Source organism: Saccopteryx leptura, chromosome 3 (assembly GCF_036850995.1).
Source record: "Saccopteryx leptura isolate mSacLep1 chromosome 3, mSacLep1_pri_phased_curated, whole genome shotgun sequence".
Classification (NCBI taxonomy): Eukaryota; Metazoa; Chordata; class Mammalia; order Chiroptera; family Emballonuridae; genus Saccopteryx; species Saccopteryx leptura.
In genome coordinates, this window is record NC_089505.1 from 82,520,423 (window position 1) to 82,538,330 (window position 17,908).

Sequence of the window (17,908 nt, forward strand, 5' to 3'; positions counted from 1 at the left end):
ATTTTCCCTCAGGGAACATTGTGAGCTTCACGGAGTCTGAAACAATATTTCCCATCAACGTCAGTTGCAGATAACACTCCCCAGAAACCTGCAAACCGCCCCGACGACGACGACGTGAAGTTGACATTTCCAAGTGCACCTCCTTGGAGGTCTCAACCCATTTTTTTCCCCCAAGGTCAGTGTGACTGGGCCGCTAACGCGGCCTGGGAGGCGGATGGAACCACATTACCCAGAGACCAATGCGCCCAAACGTTGACAGCGATCTAACCAATGAAAATCCAGGATCGCTAACCCCATCTCTGCGGCTGAAAGAACTACATTACCCGGAGCCAATGCGTAAAAACGTTGACAGCTATCCAACCAATGAAAATCCAAGTTCGCTAACGACATCTTTTCGGTTGAGGGGACTACTTTACCCAGAGGGTAATGCGCCAAAACGTTGACGGGATCCAACCAATGAAAATACAGAAAAGATGCATTTCCCTTTTGGCCCAACGGGGTTGGGCGGGGCTTTTGGCGTCCTCCTCGTGGCGGTCATTTTGTCCTCTCCGCTCTGTTCAGGACTGAGGGGGGCGGCAGGAAGATTGTCCGGAAGGTGCAAAGGCGGCTCCGGGGCTTGGCCACCCGCCACAAGCCGAGATCGGGGCCTCCGCGCCTGGCAGCCTCCGCCCCGCCCACAGAGTCCGATGGCGGCGGCCGCACTGAGGCGCCCGGCTGAGGTGAGCGCGTCCCCCGGGCCCTCACTGCCTCGCCCCTCCGAACCCGGAGCCCCGGTGCGGGGGCCGGTTTCGTCCTGCAGCCCAGGCCTTGGCGTCCCGGACCGTGAGGCGCTCGTGGATGACACCCGGTGTGATGGCGTGACAGGGTGACAGGCAGAGGGGCCGCGGAGCTGGGAGGACTCGGGGAAACCCGCGTTTTATGTCTAAAGGCGACGGAGAAGGGGACGGTACGTGTGGCCTGAGGAGTTTTCCTTTCGTCCTCAGGACACTGGAGGGTTGTGAACCAAAGAGCGGCACAGTCTGAGGTAGGGTCCTGAAGTTTCCCAGAAAGTGTCCGGGAAGAACAATAGAAGAGAGAGGATCGCAGTTAGGGACGGAAGGTGACGTCTTCGAAAAGATGAGTCACTGGCGAGAGTACTCAGGCCTTGAGCTAATTAATGCATTCATCCCGGGGCTGGACAAGGGTTTTTTGTTTGTTTTTGTGTGTGACACAGACAGAGACAGTGAGAGAGGGACAGACAGGCAGGAAGGGAGAGAGATGAGAAGCATCAATTCTTCCTTGCGGCTCCTTAGTTGTTCATTGATTGCTTTCTCATATGTGCCTTGATCAGGAGGCTACAGCAGACTGAGTGACCCCTTGCTCAAGCCAGTGACCTTGGGCTCAAGCTGGCGCCCTTGGGGTTTCAAACCTGGCTGGGTCTTCTGCTTCCCAGTCTGATGCTCTATCCACTGCGACACCACCGGGGCAAGGGTATTCAGCGGCCTAAATACCCTTGGATCCTGGACCTCATGGATCCTGGAGGTGGTTGCCAGGCCCTCAACAGACCTTTTTCCACAGATTTCCTCCAACTGCAGAATCTCTTAGGGGTGCTGCTTTATGGAGATTATTTCAGGGCCTGACATTCTTATGGCCTTGGGACTGTTTGACCATTCTTCCAGCCTTTGGATCTGGGGACCTTGAACAGACAACAAGCCCAGGGTCCTAAGTCCAGGTCTAGGATTTGATAAAGTTATTACTGTTTGGCAATCGGGAATGAGACATAGGAGATCCTCCCAGGCATAGATAGATACCAGCTTGTGCAAAGCCTTGGTGTGGAGTCGAAGCCGATTCAAGAACCAGCAAGTCAGTCTTTCTTACTTCCCTTCCCCTTTCCCTTTTCCCCTTTCCTTTCCCTTCCATTCCATTCCATTCCATTCCAGAAGTGGGGAGACCGAGAGACAGACTCCCACATGCGCCTGACTGGGATCCACCCAGCATGCCCACCAGGAGATGATGCTCTGCCCAACTGGGCTGTTGCTCCATTGCAGCCAGAGCCATTCTAGCACCTGAGGCAGAGGCCATGGAGCCGTCCTCAGCACCTAGGCCAACTTGTTCCAATGGAGCCTTGGCTGCAGGAGGGGAAAAGAGAGACAGAGAGAAAGGAGGAAGGGGAAGGGTGGAGAAGCAGATGGGCGCTTCTCCTGTGTGCCCTGGCTGGGAATCGAACCCAGGACTTCCACATACCGAACTGACGCATTACCATTGAGCAAACCGGTCAGGGCCCCTTTCTTATAGGAACTGAGAACAGAAGTACAGGAACAAGGTCTAGAGCTGCTTTGTGACAAGTTGGGTGTCTGTTTTGCAGGTGATGGGAGCTATGGGAGATGTGGTACCGTGGAGGCAGGTGATCTTACCCAGGTCTCATTAGAATCCCTGTGACTACAGCGTGGAAAACAGTGGGTATGAGGGAGGTGGTAGAAAGACCAGGGCGGAGACTGTTCTGATAGTCTGCCTGAGTGTAATAATGGTGACTGGATCAGGATGGTGGCCGTGGAGGTGGGGGAAGCAGTTAGATTCTCCATCAGTGTTCTAGGTGTGGCCGCCAGGATTTTCCAATTTTGAAAAAGAGAGAAGAGGTAGGAGGGATTTGTGAAGATTTGGTTATAGCAATGGAGCTAAGGAAGCACCATGAAGTGAGATGGAGAAAGCCATACTAGTTAAGAGTAATAATATTCATTGGGGATGTCAGGTGTTTTCTTTTTGGTCCGTTAAGGGTCTGAGACATTCCGATAGTAGTTCATTAGCATCTGGAACTCTGAGAAGGAGTACAGGATGGAGATTTTTCCAGTAAGTAGTGGAGAGTGTATGGACCAGGGAGGAGCTGTAGATCACTTTCATATGGAGAATCTATCAGGATAATAATGGTAGTACCTTAGATGGTTGTACATGGAAATAGAGTCCCAAGAAATTCTTGATGGAATTCAGAGTTTGGCTGGTTATGCTGATGTTTGTGATGACATGACTACAGTATATTAATAAACGTTGATTTTTTTGTTCAACAATAAATGTGAATTCTTGTTCATGGAAAAATAAGACATCCCCTGAAAATAAGACACCGTTTTATTTTCGGGGAAACACGGTAGTAGCCTAGAAAGAAGAGGGTAGACCTGTGGACTGGGTTTCCTGATGAGGTCCCAGATTGTGGGAGTCAAAACACTGCTTAGGGACAGAAGTGGTCATGTAGATTGTGGGAAGAGAGAATGGTTTGGCAGGTGTCCAAGGCCTTCAAGGGATGAGTGGACTTTAGATGAATGGGTGGCCAAAGAGTAATTCAGACAAGATGAGATTGGGCCTCGTGTGAGTTCACTTGGCTATAGACTCAGTGAGATTTGTGTGTGTGTGTGTGTGTGTGTGAACGTTGGTGTGGTCTTGGGTGTTGCAGTTATTCTGGCAGATGACCTTATGGCCTAAGTGGTCATCTGTGAGACTCAGTCATCATGAGGTGGTAGAGGACCCCTAGGGATGGGCTTCCAGTAAGTATGAGGTGGAGAGAGATAGGCTGTGCCTGAAGAAGGAACGTCAAGTGCAGTCCCTGTGGAGAAGAGCTGTGAATATCTGAGGATTTTTTTTCTCCGAAGTTAGAAGTCTCTCTGCCTCCCGCATGTGCCCGACCAAGATCCACTTGGCATGCCCACCATGAGGCTATCTCTGCCCATCTGGGCCATTGCTCCGCTGAAACTGGAGCTGGTCTAGCGCCTGAGGCGGAGGCCAGGGAGCCATCTTCAGCACCTGGGCCAACTTTGCTCCGATGGAGCCTTGGCTGCGGAAGGGGAAGAGAGAGATAGGAAGGAGAGGGGGAAGGGTGGAGAAGCAGATGGGTGCTTCTCCTATTATGTGCCCTGACCAGGAATCAAACCCAGGACTTTCACATGCCAGGCCAACGCTCTACCACTGAGCCAGCCAGCCAAGGCCTGGTGCATTTTTTATAAAGAAATGATGAGGGGACCCCCAGGGGAAGTGCCCCCATAAAGGGGTTATTGGGGTCCTACATGCTTGGCATGGGGAAAGGAAAGGGGAAAGCAAGGGATATATATATATATATATTTTTTTTTTTCATTTTTCTGAAGCTGGAAACGGAGAGACAGTCAGACAGACTCCCGCATGCGCCCGACCGGGATCCACCCGGCACGCCCACCAGGGGCGACGCTCTGCCCACCAGGGGGCGATGCTCTGCCCATCCTGGGCGTCGCCATGTTGCGACCAGAGCCACTCTAGCGCTTGAGGCAGAGGCCACAGAGCCATCCCCAGCGCCCGGGCCATCTTTGCTCCAATGGAGCCTTGGCTGCGGGAGGGGAAGAGAGAGACAGAGAGGAAAGCGCGGCGGAGGGGTGGAGAAGCAAATGGGCGCTTCTCCTGTGTGCCCTGGCCGGGAATCGAACCCGGGTCCTCCGCACGCTAGGCCGACGCTCTACCGCTGAGCCAACCGGCCAGGGCGCAAGGGATATATTAGGTGGTGGAATTATAATCCTGGGGAGGGAGGGGATCAGGGAACAAACTGTCCCTGCCATGGCTGGGCTGGGTATTTTTGACATTGTGCCTCTGGGAATTTAGCTGTAGAAGGGAGGTGTCATTCAAAGATAGGTGCAGAGCAAGGGTAATGTAAACTGATGGCATCAGGAGCCTGAGATTGGGGTCATATGGGTGAAGGTCTATGCCATGTTTTTTTATGTTTTGGAGATCAACTCTGGGGTATCACCCATATTGCCTAATAAGACCAGTATGAAACCACTCACACATTTTCTATGATCAACTTCTTTGCCTAACCTACTATATTTTTTGTTCCATAAGACGCACCTGACCATAAGACACACCTAGGGTTTTAAGGAGGAAAATAATAAGAAAAAAAAAAACTGAACTAAATGGTATGTTATTAAAAATGTTTAATAAAATATACCACAATAATATGTCAACCATGCAAACTCAACGGCAGTATTAACAACCATTAGTACTGTTATTAACAAATGAGAAGAGACTTTAATGTTCAAATACTCTTCTTGTTGTCCGGGAACCCGCAGCAGCTAAAAAAAAAAAAAGAACATTCACTCCATAAGACGCATGGGCATTTTTCCCCCTCCACTTTTGGGTGGAAAAGGTGCATCTTAGGGAGCGAAAAATATGGTATGTTTGTGACACCATATGGACACGAGGCAATCTGGCCTACAACCAAGGTCCCGAGCTCTGGTATCCTTTATTTGCATATCTGCCTGTTGTGGGATGACACAGTATCAATGGGAATAGAAGGAGAGAGTGACTCTGATGATACCAAGGCCTAGTTTCTTCTCGAAGATGGGGAGTTGGGTGAGCACCTGGTTGTGCAGGGTGGGGGTATGCTTAACTTGGAATCCTGGAAGAGAAGCTGATCATGGAATGAACTGTCCCTATTATGACAGGATATGAACTTTGAGGACGTGGCCATTGCCTTCTCCCAGGAGGAGTGGGGGCTTCTGGATGAAGCCCAGAGACTTCTGTACTGCGATGTGATGCTGGAGATCTTTGCACTTGTAGCATCTGTGGGTAAGACCTTCACATCTCTCCTAATGTCCTGAGGTGATGTCCTATGCTCTTTTTTTTTTTTTTATAAAAGGTTTTATTTATTGGTTTTCCAGAGAGAGGTGGGGTGGGGAGAAAAGAAAAGTATCAACTCATAGTGGTTTCACTTTAGTTGATCATTGCTTGCTAGTTTTATGTGCTTTGACTGGGTGAGCCCAGGGTTTCAAACTGGCAACCTCAGCATTTCATGTTGACACTCTATCTGCTGCACCTCCACAGGTCAGGCTTCTTTTTTTTTTTTTCAGAGTTAAATTTTTCTTTAGTAAAGCCAGACCATGGGTTTTACTAATGTCTTCCACTTTCTTGTCATATGTTCTTTGGCTGCCAGTGCTGGACTCCCTGAACATTCTGAAAACCTGTTGCCTCAAAAAAAAGTAGGGAAGTGGCCCTGGCTGATTGGGTCAGTGGATAGAACGTCAGCCCAGCATGCGGACGTCCTGGGTTTGATCTCCGGTCAGGACACACATGAGAAGTGATCATCTGCTTCTCCACCCCTCTTTCTCTCTTCTCCTCTCACAGCCAGTGAGTGGTTCAATTGATTCAAACATCGGCACTGGGCACTGAGGACAGCTCAGTTGGTCTGAGTGTTGGGCACTGAGGACAGCTCAGTTGGTCTGAGTGTTGGGCACTGAGGACAGCTCAGTTGGTCTGAGTGTTGGCCTCAGATACTGAGAATAGCTTAGGTGATTCAAGCATCGGCCTTAGATGGAGTTTGCTGAATGGATCCCGTTTGGGGTGCATGTCTCTCTATCTCCCCTCTACTTAAAAAAAAAAGTGCAGGGAAGTATCTGGGAGTCAGTAGTCTTCCAGGCAGAGTAGTGGAAGCCACCTTGCTTGTTCTCTCCTTGTGACTCTGTCCAGAACAGTGACCTCCAGTTCTGCTCGTTTTGTGTAGCTAATGGTTCTCTGTGACTGCCCATGCGAGGTCATGGTCATTACTTGTATGAACTGTGAGCTGTTCTGGTAACTCCCTTCATCAGTGTTGTTTGTAATATTTTCTTCTCTGAATACTATTGTATGTCTAGTCGCTCTGGGCTCAGCTAGCTGCTCACCTCTGTTGTCTTTGAAAACTCAGATTATTCAAGTTCTGAGTAGTTTTACAATAGAAGGTGAGTGGAGAGCCCTGGGTTTGTAGAGGGTGGCAAGATGGTCTCCAAGGAAGCCTGGCCCTGGTGAGTAGCAGCTGGAGGAGGGTATGACCTACGATCTGTGTTGAGATCATACTAGGAACCTGCAGTGTGTACAGTAGTGTTTTGGTTCAAGTGTCACTGGTAACACTTCATTTCTACATTTTCTTTTTCTTTTTTAAATTTTCTTATTTATTGATTTCAGTGAGAGAGGAAGGGAGAGAGAGACAAAAACATAGATCTGTTCCTGTATGTGCTCTGACCAGGGATCAAATCCGCCACCTCTGCACTTCGGGACGATGCTCTAACCAACTGAGCTATCCAGTCATGGCCATTCCTGCATTTTCTTTCCCATACTTTTAAGTTTGTTGCTTGTCATTTTATTTCTGACTTTCTGACTCCTGGCTACTTTCTAGCCTTCATACATCACGAGTTCCTTTGGAGATGCTCTGCCCAACTGGGCCATTGCTCCGTTGCAACTGGAACCATTCTAGTGCCTGAGACGGAGGCCATGGAGCCATCCTCAGTGCCTGAGCCAACTTTGCTCCAATGGAGCTTTGGCTGCAGGAGGGGAGGAGAGAGATAGAGAGGAAGGAGAGGGGGAAGGGTGGAGAAGCAGGTGGGTGCTTCTCCTGTATGCTCTGACAGGGAATCAAACCCGGGACTTCCACATGCTGGGCCTATGCTCTACCGCTGAGCCAACTGTCCAGGGCCATCGCATGCATTTTTAAGTAACCCTGAAAGGGAAGCTACTTTTTTTTTTACTGGGAAAAGTACATAAATAACTTTCTGTACAACTTGCCCATGTCAACAGCTGACAAACATTGCTGAATGCCACTAGCAGAAGAATGAATCGGAGATCCTACTTCTGTCCCATGTAGCGCATGCCCTCTTTGTGTTCATTTTGGGTGCAGTCATCCCAATTTTGTGATCTTCAGAGGCCCAGGACTGCACAGCAGCCCCTATTCACCCTGCCTCCAGGTCCCTTCTATTCAGAGATTCCCATGGAACGAACATAGTATGTGTGACACACCTTTGTAAAGGGACTTTCCTTTGCCACCCAACTGAATATCCATTTCCTAGCATTTCTCTCATTTTAGGTTGTTGCCATAAAGTGGAAGAGGAAGAGCCCCCTTCCAAGCAACATGTATCTGTAGAAGGAGAATCCCAGGCCAGTGCTTATCAGATACCTTCAGCCATTCCGAAGGCCCATCCTTGTGAGAAGCGTTGCTCGGTCTTGAAAGATACTTTGCACCTGGCTCTGTTGCAAGCAGGATCCCTTGAGGAGAAAACATTCTTCATTGACACGTGCATCAGAGGCTTCTCTTTCACTGCAGACCTTCACCAGAAACAGAGGCATTCCGGTGGGGAGACACCCTGGAAAGGAGATACAGACAGGGCCTCGTTTGTGACCAGCTGCACCTTCTACCCCTCAGGGGCTCCTTTCTTCTCTAGGAAGGTAGGGGAGGATGCCCCTGCCATTTCAGGCCTTCTCCCACACCAGGTCACTCATGACTGTGAAGAACCACACAGTGTCAGTGGGAGTGGGCTGGCCTTTCCCAGTGGAAAAAGTCATCACCAGTGTGGTCATTGTGAAAAAGCTTCCAGCCACAGCCACAAAGATGTTCAACATCATGGTGTCAGTGTTTGTGAAGAAGAGCCTTATGAGTGTAGAAAATCTGAGAAAGACTTTAAACATATCTTTAACCTCATTCAAAATAGGACAATTCACACTGAAGAAATGCCTAGTGAGTTGAGTGATTATGGGATGTCCTTCAGTCAAAGCTCTAGCCTCATTCATCATTATAGAATTTGCAGTGGAGAGAAACCATATGAGTGCAGTGTTTGCGGGATATGCTTTAGCTACAAATCTATCCTCATGAAACACCAGAAAATTCACACTGGTGAAAAGCCATATGAATGTAATCAGTGTTGGAAATCCTTTAAGAATCGCTCCCAACTCATTCAACATCATCGAGTTCATTCTGGAGAAAAGCCTTACCAGTGTGGTGAATGTGGGAAATCCTTTAGCCATTCCTCTACTCTCATTAAACACCGGAAAATTCACACTGGAGAAAAGCCGTATGAGTGCAGTGAATGTGGGAAATCCTTTAGCCAACATAGCTACCTTCTCCGACATGGTCGAGTTCATTCAGGAGAAAAGCCTTATGAGTGTGAAAAATGTGGGAAATCCTTTAGCCAAACCTCTACTCTCATTAAACACCAGAAAATTCATACTGGTTTAAAGCCGTACGAATGCAGTGAATGTGGGAAATCCTTTAGCCAACGCAGCTCCCTTCTTCGACACTATCAAGTACATTCTGGAGAAAAGCCTTACGAGTGTAACCAGTGTGGGAAATACTTTAGCAATTCCTTTCGACTCATTGAGCACCAGAGAGTTCACACTGGAGAAAGACCTTATGAGTGTAACGAGTGTGGGAAATCCTTTCGTAATAGCTCTGGCCTTTTCCGACACCACAAAGTTCACACTGGAGAAAAGCCTTATGAATGCAATGGTTGTGAGAAATGCTTTAGCTATAAATTTAACCTCATTCGACACCAGAGAGTTCACACTGGAGAAAGGCCTTATGAGTGTAGTGATTGTGGGAAATCTTTTAGCCGCAAATCTTACCTCTTTCGACACCGGAGAGTTCACACTGCAGAAAAGCCCTATCTATGAGTGTAGTGATTGAGGGAAGTCCTTAAGCCAAAACTGCCCTCATTAAACACCACAGAGCTCACACTGGAGAAATGCCTTATGAGTGTAGTGTTTGTGGGAAATTCTTGAGTAATTTCTTTAGTCTCACTTAGAGCAGAATTCACACTGGAGAAAGACTATGAATACAGTGAATGTCAGAAGTCTTTTAGTCACAAATCTCACCTTTTTTAGGCACCCAAGAGTTCACACTGAAGAAAGACCTTATGAGTGGAGTGAATGTGGGAAATCTTTTAGCTGTAAATCTCACTTCTACACATCAGTTTGTTTACATTGAAGACCAGTTTGAAATGTGCTGGGCGTATTTTATTTCCTTACTCAGTACGTATATCAGCACTGGAGGAGACTCTTTGAGAGTCATTTACCTGAATTTTAAACCTGTTTTAGCAGAACAGGCATTGTGCTAAGTTCCTCATCATTTTCAGGTACAAACAAGGCTTTAAGGAGCTGCAGTACACTTTCTAACCTGCCCAGGGCTATTACCAGAGTGTTGTAATTGTGGCTGAAGCCATTTCACCTCTCCTACCTGGCTCACCTGCACAGCATGTACCAGTCACAACCCCAGTGTGTTCAGGGAAGCTGACCTCTGCGCTTTCCCTTTAACTTGAGGCAGTTAAGAATACACTGAGCTTTTGGAAGTGAGCTTAGGCTAAGGAATGAACCTTCCCAGTGTTGGTCCAAAAGACCCATTCTTGGCTAAGAATGATTAACTTTTTCATGGTCATGGTTGTTTTAACATTATGTACATTATGCTGTGATTAATTTTTCCAGGTGTAGCCCTGGTGAGTGGCTCAGTGGATAGAGCATCGGCTCGACGTATGGATGTCCAGGGTTCGATACCCAGTCAGGGCACACAGGAAAAGCGTCCATCTGCTTCTCTCCCACTCCCTTTACCCTTCCCTCTCCCCTTTCTCTCCCCCTTCTCTTCCTCTTCTCCTCCTGCAGCCAGTGGCTTGATTGGTTCAAACACTGGCCCCGTGTACTGAGGGTAGCTCAGTTGGTCCAACTGCATCAGCCTTAGGAGCTAAAAATAGCTCAGTACTCAAGAAGCATCAGCCCCAGATGGGGTTGCCGAGTGGATCCCAATTGGAGCACTTGTGGAAGTCTGCCTCACTGTCTCTCCTCCTTTCACGTAAAATAAATAAATAATTTTTTTTTTCCAAGTTGTCATTCATCAACCTGGAAACTTCTTTCTGTACACTACTCTGGTTTTTTTCTCTTTTTGTGAGTCTTTTTGCTTGTGTATATTTACCTTTGTGGTTGGTTATATGTATTGCACAGAATGATTTGAAAGCAGAATTGTGATCTGTCAGCATGTACATGTGAACAGATATTTTTGGGGATCCCAAAATGCTATGCTTCGGAAGGAAGAGCGTTGATGGCAGGAAATGGCTCTTTGTCAAATACTGGCATATTTTGCATTGCTGCCCTAGGCCTTTAAAGAAAACTGCATGATTTTGTAGTCCTAATTTGCAGCTTGGTGCCATGAATATTGGGTAGGTGAAAGATCAGCCTATCCCTGGCCAGTTGGCTCAGTGGTAGGGTGTCAGCCTGGCGTGTAGAAGTCCTGGGTTCAATTCTCGGCCAGTGCACACAGGAGAAGCGCCCATCTGCTTCTCCACCCTTCCCTCTCTCCTTTCTGTCTCTCTTCCCTTCCCACAGCCAAGGCTCCATGGGAGCAAAGGTGGCCCCAGGCACTGAGGATGGCTCCATGGCCTCCGCCTCAGGCGCTAGAATGGCTCTGGTTACAACGGAGCAACGCCCCAGATGGGCAGACCATCGCCCCCTGGTGGGCATGCCAGGTGGATCCCAGTTGGGCGCATGCGGGAGTCTGTCTCTCTGCCTCCCTGCTTCTCACTTCAGAAAAATAAAAAAAGAAAAAAAGGTCAGCCTAAAGAGTTGCCTTTATTGTGCTTCAGTGAACAATATGGAATTTTATTTTCATGTTCACAGTAAACATTATCTTTCACAGCAATGGTTCGGGGACCTTTCCCCAGGTTATATGATGTACAAAATTTCATAAGCTAGTGTCATTTGTTGTAAGAGTCTTAGGGTTAAATGAAATTGCAATTGGAATAGAAACAATTAATAGTGAGTGCAAGAGACTGCACTTATATGAGATAGAAGGTGCCTCTTCTGAAAGCTCGGCCACAGATGTTACCAGGGACTGTGCCTTGTGTGATCTGTGTGTACAGACATTCTCAGGACCTCCATTACTATGTTTTGTAGCTGAGGTCACTGGCAGTAAAAAATAATCTAATGGTTTTGTGGAATCCTTTAGACTTTCCGCAGTGTTCATCTCAAGATTATTGTTTCACAAGCATGGAAACAGCTTGAGGGAAGGATGGTCTTGTGATCAGTCCGGGGATTTGTCTTTTGTGACCCACTCAGCATTCCTGTTGTTTCAGATAGCAGTAGTCCTCACTGCTTGCCAATATTTGCTGCTACTGAGGCAAGGGTACTTCTTCTAGGACATGAGGACATAGATGGTAGAGTCTATATAATGTTGCCAATGTAATTTTTAGAAAAAATAGTGTATCTAGGTCTTCATTAGGAACCACTTTTATTTTACTATTTTTAACTTCTTAAATGTATTGATTTTAGAGGGCAAGAAGAATGGGGTGAGAGAAAGAAAGAATAATTTTTTTGTTCTACCTTTCCAAGCACCCACTGGTTAATTCTTACAGGTGGCTTGACTGGGCATTGAACCTACCACCTCAGTGTAGCGGGATGACGTTTTAACCAGCTGACCTAGCCGGCCAGGACTGGAACCACTTGTAAAAGCTTTATTCAGGTATATGTATATTTGACCTGCAACAAAGTGCACTTATGTGTTGTGTATTGTTTGTGAGCTTTGACATGGATAAAGCTGTGAAATCGTCACACATGAAATGAGCTCATCCGTCACTCATATATGTATTTATTGCCTACCCATTTATAGTGTCCCTGTCTTCCTCAGCACTCCAGGTAATCATTGATTTATCTTCTATTACAATTGATTAGTTTGTATTTTCTATAATTTTTATAGGCATCATAAGGTGTATACTCTTTAACAAATACTGATTTCCTTCATGCTGTAGTTATTGAGATTCAAAAATACTGCTTATGTAAATAATTTATTCTTTTTATTGCTGAATAGCATTCTATCCTATGGGTAATCACTTTGTGTATCCATTTATCTGTCTATGTTTTGGATTATTTCCAGGTTTAGGAAATTACAAATAAAGCTGCTATGAATATTTACATTCAGTTCTATGTTTTATTTCTCAAATTGTTACAACGTAGTTGAATGTTTTTTATTGTAAGAAATGCAGAACTATGGTATATAATGGTAATTCCCTTTGTCTTTGCACACTCCCACAGTATATAAACATTCCTGTTCTGCTGCCATTCTGCTAACTCTTGCTAGGGTAAATCTTTTCACATATTAGCCCTAGAAATCAGTGTAGTAGTAACTCATTTTGGTTTTGTTTCATTTTCCTAACAATTCATGATGATGGGCATTTAAAATTTTTATTTATTTGCGACAGAGACAGAGAGAGGGACAGGTAGGGACAGACAGGGAGAAAGGGGAGAGATGAGAAGCATCAGTTCTTTGTTGCAGCACCTTAGTTGTTCATTGATTACTTTCTCATATGTGCCTTGACCAGGGGACTACAGCAGAGTGAGTGACCCCTTGCTCCAGCCAGCGACCTTGGGCTCAAGTTGGTGAGCCTTGCTCAAACCAGATGAGCCCACGCTCAAACTGGCGACCTCGGGGTCTCAAACCTGGGTCCTCCGCATCCCAGTTAGATGCTCTATCCACTGTGCCACCGCCTGGTCAGGCGAATCTTACCTTTTTTTTTTTTTTTTTTAATATTTTATTTATTGATTTTTTAGAGAGAGAGGAGTGAGAGAGAGAGACAGAGAGAGAGAAGAGGGAGGAGCAGGAAGCATCAACTCCCATATGTGCCTTGACCAGGCCAGCCCAAGGTTTCGAACCGCGACCTCAGTGTTCCAGGTCCATGCTTTATCCCACTGCGCCACCACAGGTCAGGCGAATCTAACCTTTTTTATTTTTATGATTATTGTAACCAATAGGAAGACAGTGCAGGAATAAAAGACATGTTCAAATTTTGCTCATTTTTTTATTAATTTTTTATTTATTCATTTTTTTAGAGAGGAGAGGGAGAGACAGAAAGAGAGGAGAGACAGAGAGAGAGAAGGGGGGGAGGAGCTGGAAGCATCAACTCCCATATGTGCCTTGACCAGGCAAGCCCAGGGTTTCAAACCGGCGACCTCAGCATTTCCAGGTCGACGCTTTATCCACTGTGCCACCACAGGTCAGGCATTTTGCTCATTTTTCAATGACCCGAGTAACTTGTTTCCTATATGGAGCAATTCTTTATTTATTTTTTTATTTTACTACTGGAAGGAAATTTTTTCCCTTAATTTTCTATTCTATATAAAATTTAACGACTACTTGTACCATACACTTAAAATTTTCATCTGCATTGTTAACATACTTTCCAGTACCTTAAGGGTAAACATGAAGTAATTCACATTGAATTCTAGGTTTCAAATCTTTTTCTAGGTTTCAGTTTCCCTGATATAAATATTTTTATCATGGTCAATCTTTAACTATGAATATGATATCACAGAACATGGAGATGCTTAAATATCCCAGTAGCACACCATTATATTTTATTTCCAACATACTGATATAGTAGCAACAAAGAACCTGAAGAATTTTAGTAAAACAGTAAAATGATTGGGAAATGATAAGTTTTAAGCTTTTTTTTTTTTTTTTTTTACAGAGACAGAGGGATAGACAGGGTCAGACAGACAGGAACAGAGAGATGAGAAGCATCAATTATTAGTTTTTCGTTGCACATTGCAACACCTTAGTTGTTCATTGATTGCTTTCTCATATGTCCCTTGACTGTGGGCCTTCAGCAGACCGAGTAACCCCTTGCTGGAGTCAGCGACCTTGGGTCCAAGCTGGTGAGCCTTTGCTCAAACCAGATGAGCCTGCGCTCAAGCTAGCGACCTCGAGGTCTCGAACCTGGGTCCTCGGCATCCCAGTCTGACGCTCTATCCACTGCGCCACTGCCTGGTCAGGCAGTTTTAAGCATTTTTTTAAAAAAAGTTTGACTTAAGTAAAATTTTCTGAAAATGTGCCATTTAATTGAACTGGTAGAAACATTGTTTTGTTTTTCTACTTGTTTATGCATTCGTTGGTTGATTCTTGATATGCCCTTACTGAAGGATCAAATCCGGAACCTTGTCATATTGTGATGATGCTCTAACCTACTGATCTACTTGGCCAGGGGGTACATATTTTTTATATATGCATTTTTGATATTTCCATGCATGCGTTCATCCCTGAAACCAAGCACCTTCTTCCCTTTTCAGTGCTCCTTTCTCACCATATTGCTGATGTAAGGACAGATTCTATTTTTGTAATGGCTATTTTCAAATACAATACAGCTAGTGCTTGACTTACGACCACGATTGGTTCTGACAGACCAGTCTTAACACGATTTGGTCGTAAGTTGAGTAGGCTATATGTACAGTACTGTGAAATGATGTTATAAAAATCTTTAAGTTGGCCCTGGCTGGTTGGCTCAGCGGTGGAGCGTTGGCCTGGCGTGCGGGGGACCCGGGTTCGATTCCTGGCCAGGGCACATGGGAGAGGCGCTCATTTGCTTCTCCACCCCCCCTCCTTCCTCTTTGTCTCTCTCTTCCCCTCCCACAGCCAAGGCTCCATTGGAGCAAAGATGGCCCGAGCGCTGGGGATGGCTCCTTGGCCTCTGCCCCAGGTGCTAGAGTGGCTCTGGTCGCGGCGGAGTGACCCCCCGGAGGGGCAGAGCATCGCTCCCTGGTGGGCAGAGTGTCGCCCCTGGTGGGCGTGCTGGGTGGATCCCGGTTGGGCGCATGCGGGAGTCTGACTGTCTCTCCCCATTTCCAGCTTCGGAGGAATACAAAAAAAAAAAAAAAAAATCTTTAAGTCATATTTTATCATAATTTTCTTTCATTATTGTTATATATCATAATTTTCTTTGTTCATTTGTATCATCTCTACACCATTTTGTTTCTTATTTTTTAATTTGTCAAGTTTAAGTAAAACACTGAATTACCAGTACAACTGGTTTAATATTTGCAAAACATACAAAATTACAAAATACAGGTGCATATAAAAATACAAAGTACAGGTGTAAAAAATACCATAGGAAACATTTTCCCAATTGCAAAACATCAAAATATATAAACATACAAAACATTTTATTGGCTGCTGGTGCTTAGCTGCGGATTGTTGATGTTGTCATCTGAGGCAGCAGTTGGGGTTATCAGAGTTGGTTTTTCATAAACATGTGCGATCACATTCACTTTCTTTCCTCCTTCATACTTGTTCATTGATTGCTTTCTCATATGTGCCTTGACCAGGGGGTTACAGCAGAGCGAGTGGCCCCTTGCTCAAGCCAGTGACCTTCGGGTCATGTCTATGATCCTATGCTCAAGCCAGCGCCCCTGCACTCAAGCTGGTGAACCCATGCTCACGTCGGATGAGCCCGCGCTCATTTTCCTGTTGAGATTGATGGCCTTTCTTTCCTTCTTGGCAGGCTGAGGCATAGACAAAGACAATTTCCTCTTGGTAGACATCTTGGGAGGGGTTTGATGAAAAATATCCAAGACACAAAACACAAATTGCTGTACCGAGTCTGGGATAACAGTTGAAATGGTACACGCAGAGATGGTAGTGCTGCCTGAAGCTGGTCTGCATTGTCGTACACCCAACTGGGCAACGCTTGTGCTGCCAGACACAGAGCAGTCGTGGCTAGTGATTGTGGTCGTAAAGTCGAATGGTCGTAAGTTGCATAGGTCGTAAGTCCATCAATATCTGTATATCCATAGCCTGACCGGTGATGGCGCAGTGGATAGAGCATCAACCTGGGACACTGAGGTCCCAGGTTCGAAATCCCAAAGCTGCTGGCTTGAAGCCTAAGATCGCTGGCTTGAGCAAGGAAGGGGTCACTCACTTGCCCGTAGCCCCCCCCCCCCCCCCGTCAAGGCACATAAGAGAAAGCAATCAATGAACAACGATGGAGCCTCAACAAAGAATTGATGCTTCTCATCTCTCTCCCTTCCTGTCTGTCCTAATCTGTCACAAAATATAATAAAAAATTAAAATATATCTATAAATAGAAAAGACTAACTAACCACCATGAATGCTATTCTAGCAATTTCCAGTCAGGAATATATAAGAAGCAACCAATAAATGCATAAAAAAGTAGAATAGCCTGACCGGGCGGTGGCGCAGTGGATAGAGTGTCAGACTGGGATGCAGAAGACCCAGCTTCGAGACCCCAAGGTTGCCAGCTTGAGCAAGGGTTCATCTGGTTTGAGCAAAAGCTCACCAGCTTGAGCCCAAGGTCGCTGGCTCGAGCAAGGGGTTGGTTACTCGGTCTGCTTAAGGCCTGTGGTCAAGGCACGTATGAGAAAGTAATCAATGAACAATTAAGGTGTTGCAATGCACAACGAAAAACTAGGGATTGATGCTTCTCATCTTTTAATTCCTGTCTGTCTGTCCCTGTCTATCCCTCTCTCTGACTCTCTGTCTCTGTTAAAAAAAGAATAGAATAAGCAATTGTGGTTTTTTTTGTTTTTCTCTTTCTCTGTCTCTAAACTCAATAATTTTTTTTAAATCCCACATATGTAAATGTGTAACTTTTTTTTTTAATGTGTAACTTTTTACTAATGCATTTCCAAAAGGTAAGGATTCTGATAACCTCAATACACAGTGTTTTTTTTTTTTCTTGTATTTTTCTGAAGTTAGAAGTGTTTTTTTCTGGGCATGTGTCCAGGAGAGGAGTGTGTGTGTGTGTGTGTGTGTGTGTGTGTGTGTGTGTGTGCGCGTGCGCGCGCACATGTTTCCTTCCACAGTAATGACTAATTATGATCCTGTCCTCATTGAGGATTTTTCAAGGGTGGAGGTTTCCCTGAGGAGTTTGTGAACCTGTGATATTCTAATGAAGGAAGTGGACTTACTGTCCAATTCAGCTCCCTGGTGTTTAGACTCGATGTCCTATTCCTTGTGCTCCCTTTCTTTATTAATATATAGCAACCTACCCTAACACTGGGTCCCCCTTCATCCTGAGGGTGCCCTGCATATCTTCTCCTTCCTAGCTGATGATAGTCCCTGTGATGGTCCCTGGCAGCGGTATCAAAGTACTTCACACTGGGCAACTGAAACAACAGAAATTTTGTGTTCTCCCATATTTAGAGGCTCGAAGCCAGACCAAGGTGTCAGCTCGGTTGGTTTCTCCTCAGGCCTCTCTCTTTGGCTTGCAGATGGCCGTCTTCTGTGTTCTCACATGGGCATTCTTCTGTCTGTCTGCATCCTACTTTCTTGTAAGGACAACGGTCCACCCTGTTGGCTTTATTTTACCTTTCTACAAATGCTCTTTTGAAATACAGTCACGCCTGGCCTGGGGTG

At 45.9% G+C, this 17,908-nt stretch overlaps 1 protein-coding gene across 1 annotated transcript; it reads left to right on the plus strand.

Moving 5' to 3' along the window:
- Positions 1 to 523: 523 nt before the first annotated feature.
- On the plus strand, positions 524 to 12,677 carry LOC136399461 (zinc finger protein 551-like). The gene is made up of 3 exons (XM_066374639.1): positions 524 to 719; positions 5,430 to 5,553; positions 7,817 to 12,677. Exons 1-3 carry the CDS (start codon positions 687 to 689, stop codon positions 9,394 to 9,396), a joined length of 1,737 nt encoding a protein of 578 aa, XP_066230736.1. The 5' UTR covers positions 524 to 686; the 3' UTR covers positions 9,397 to 12,677.
- The last annotated feature ends 5,231 nt before the right edge of the window (positions 12,678 to 17,908 follow it).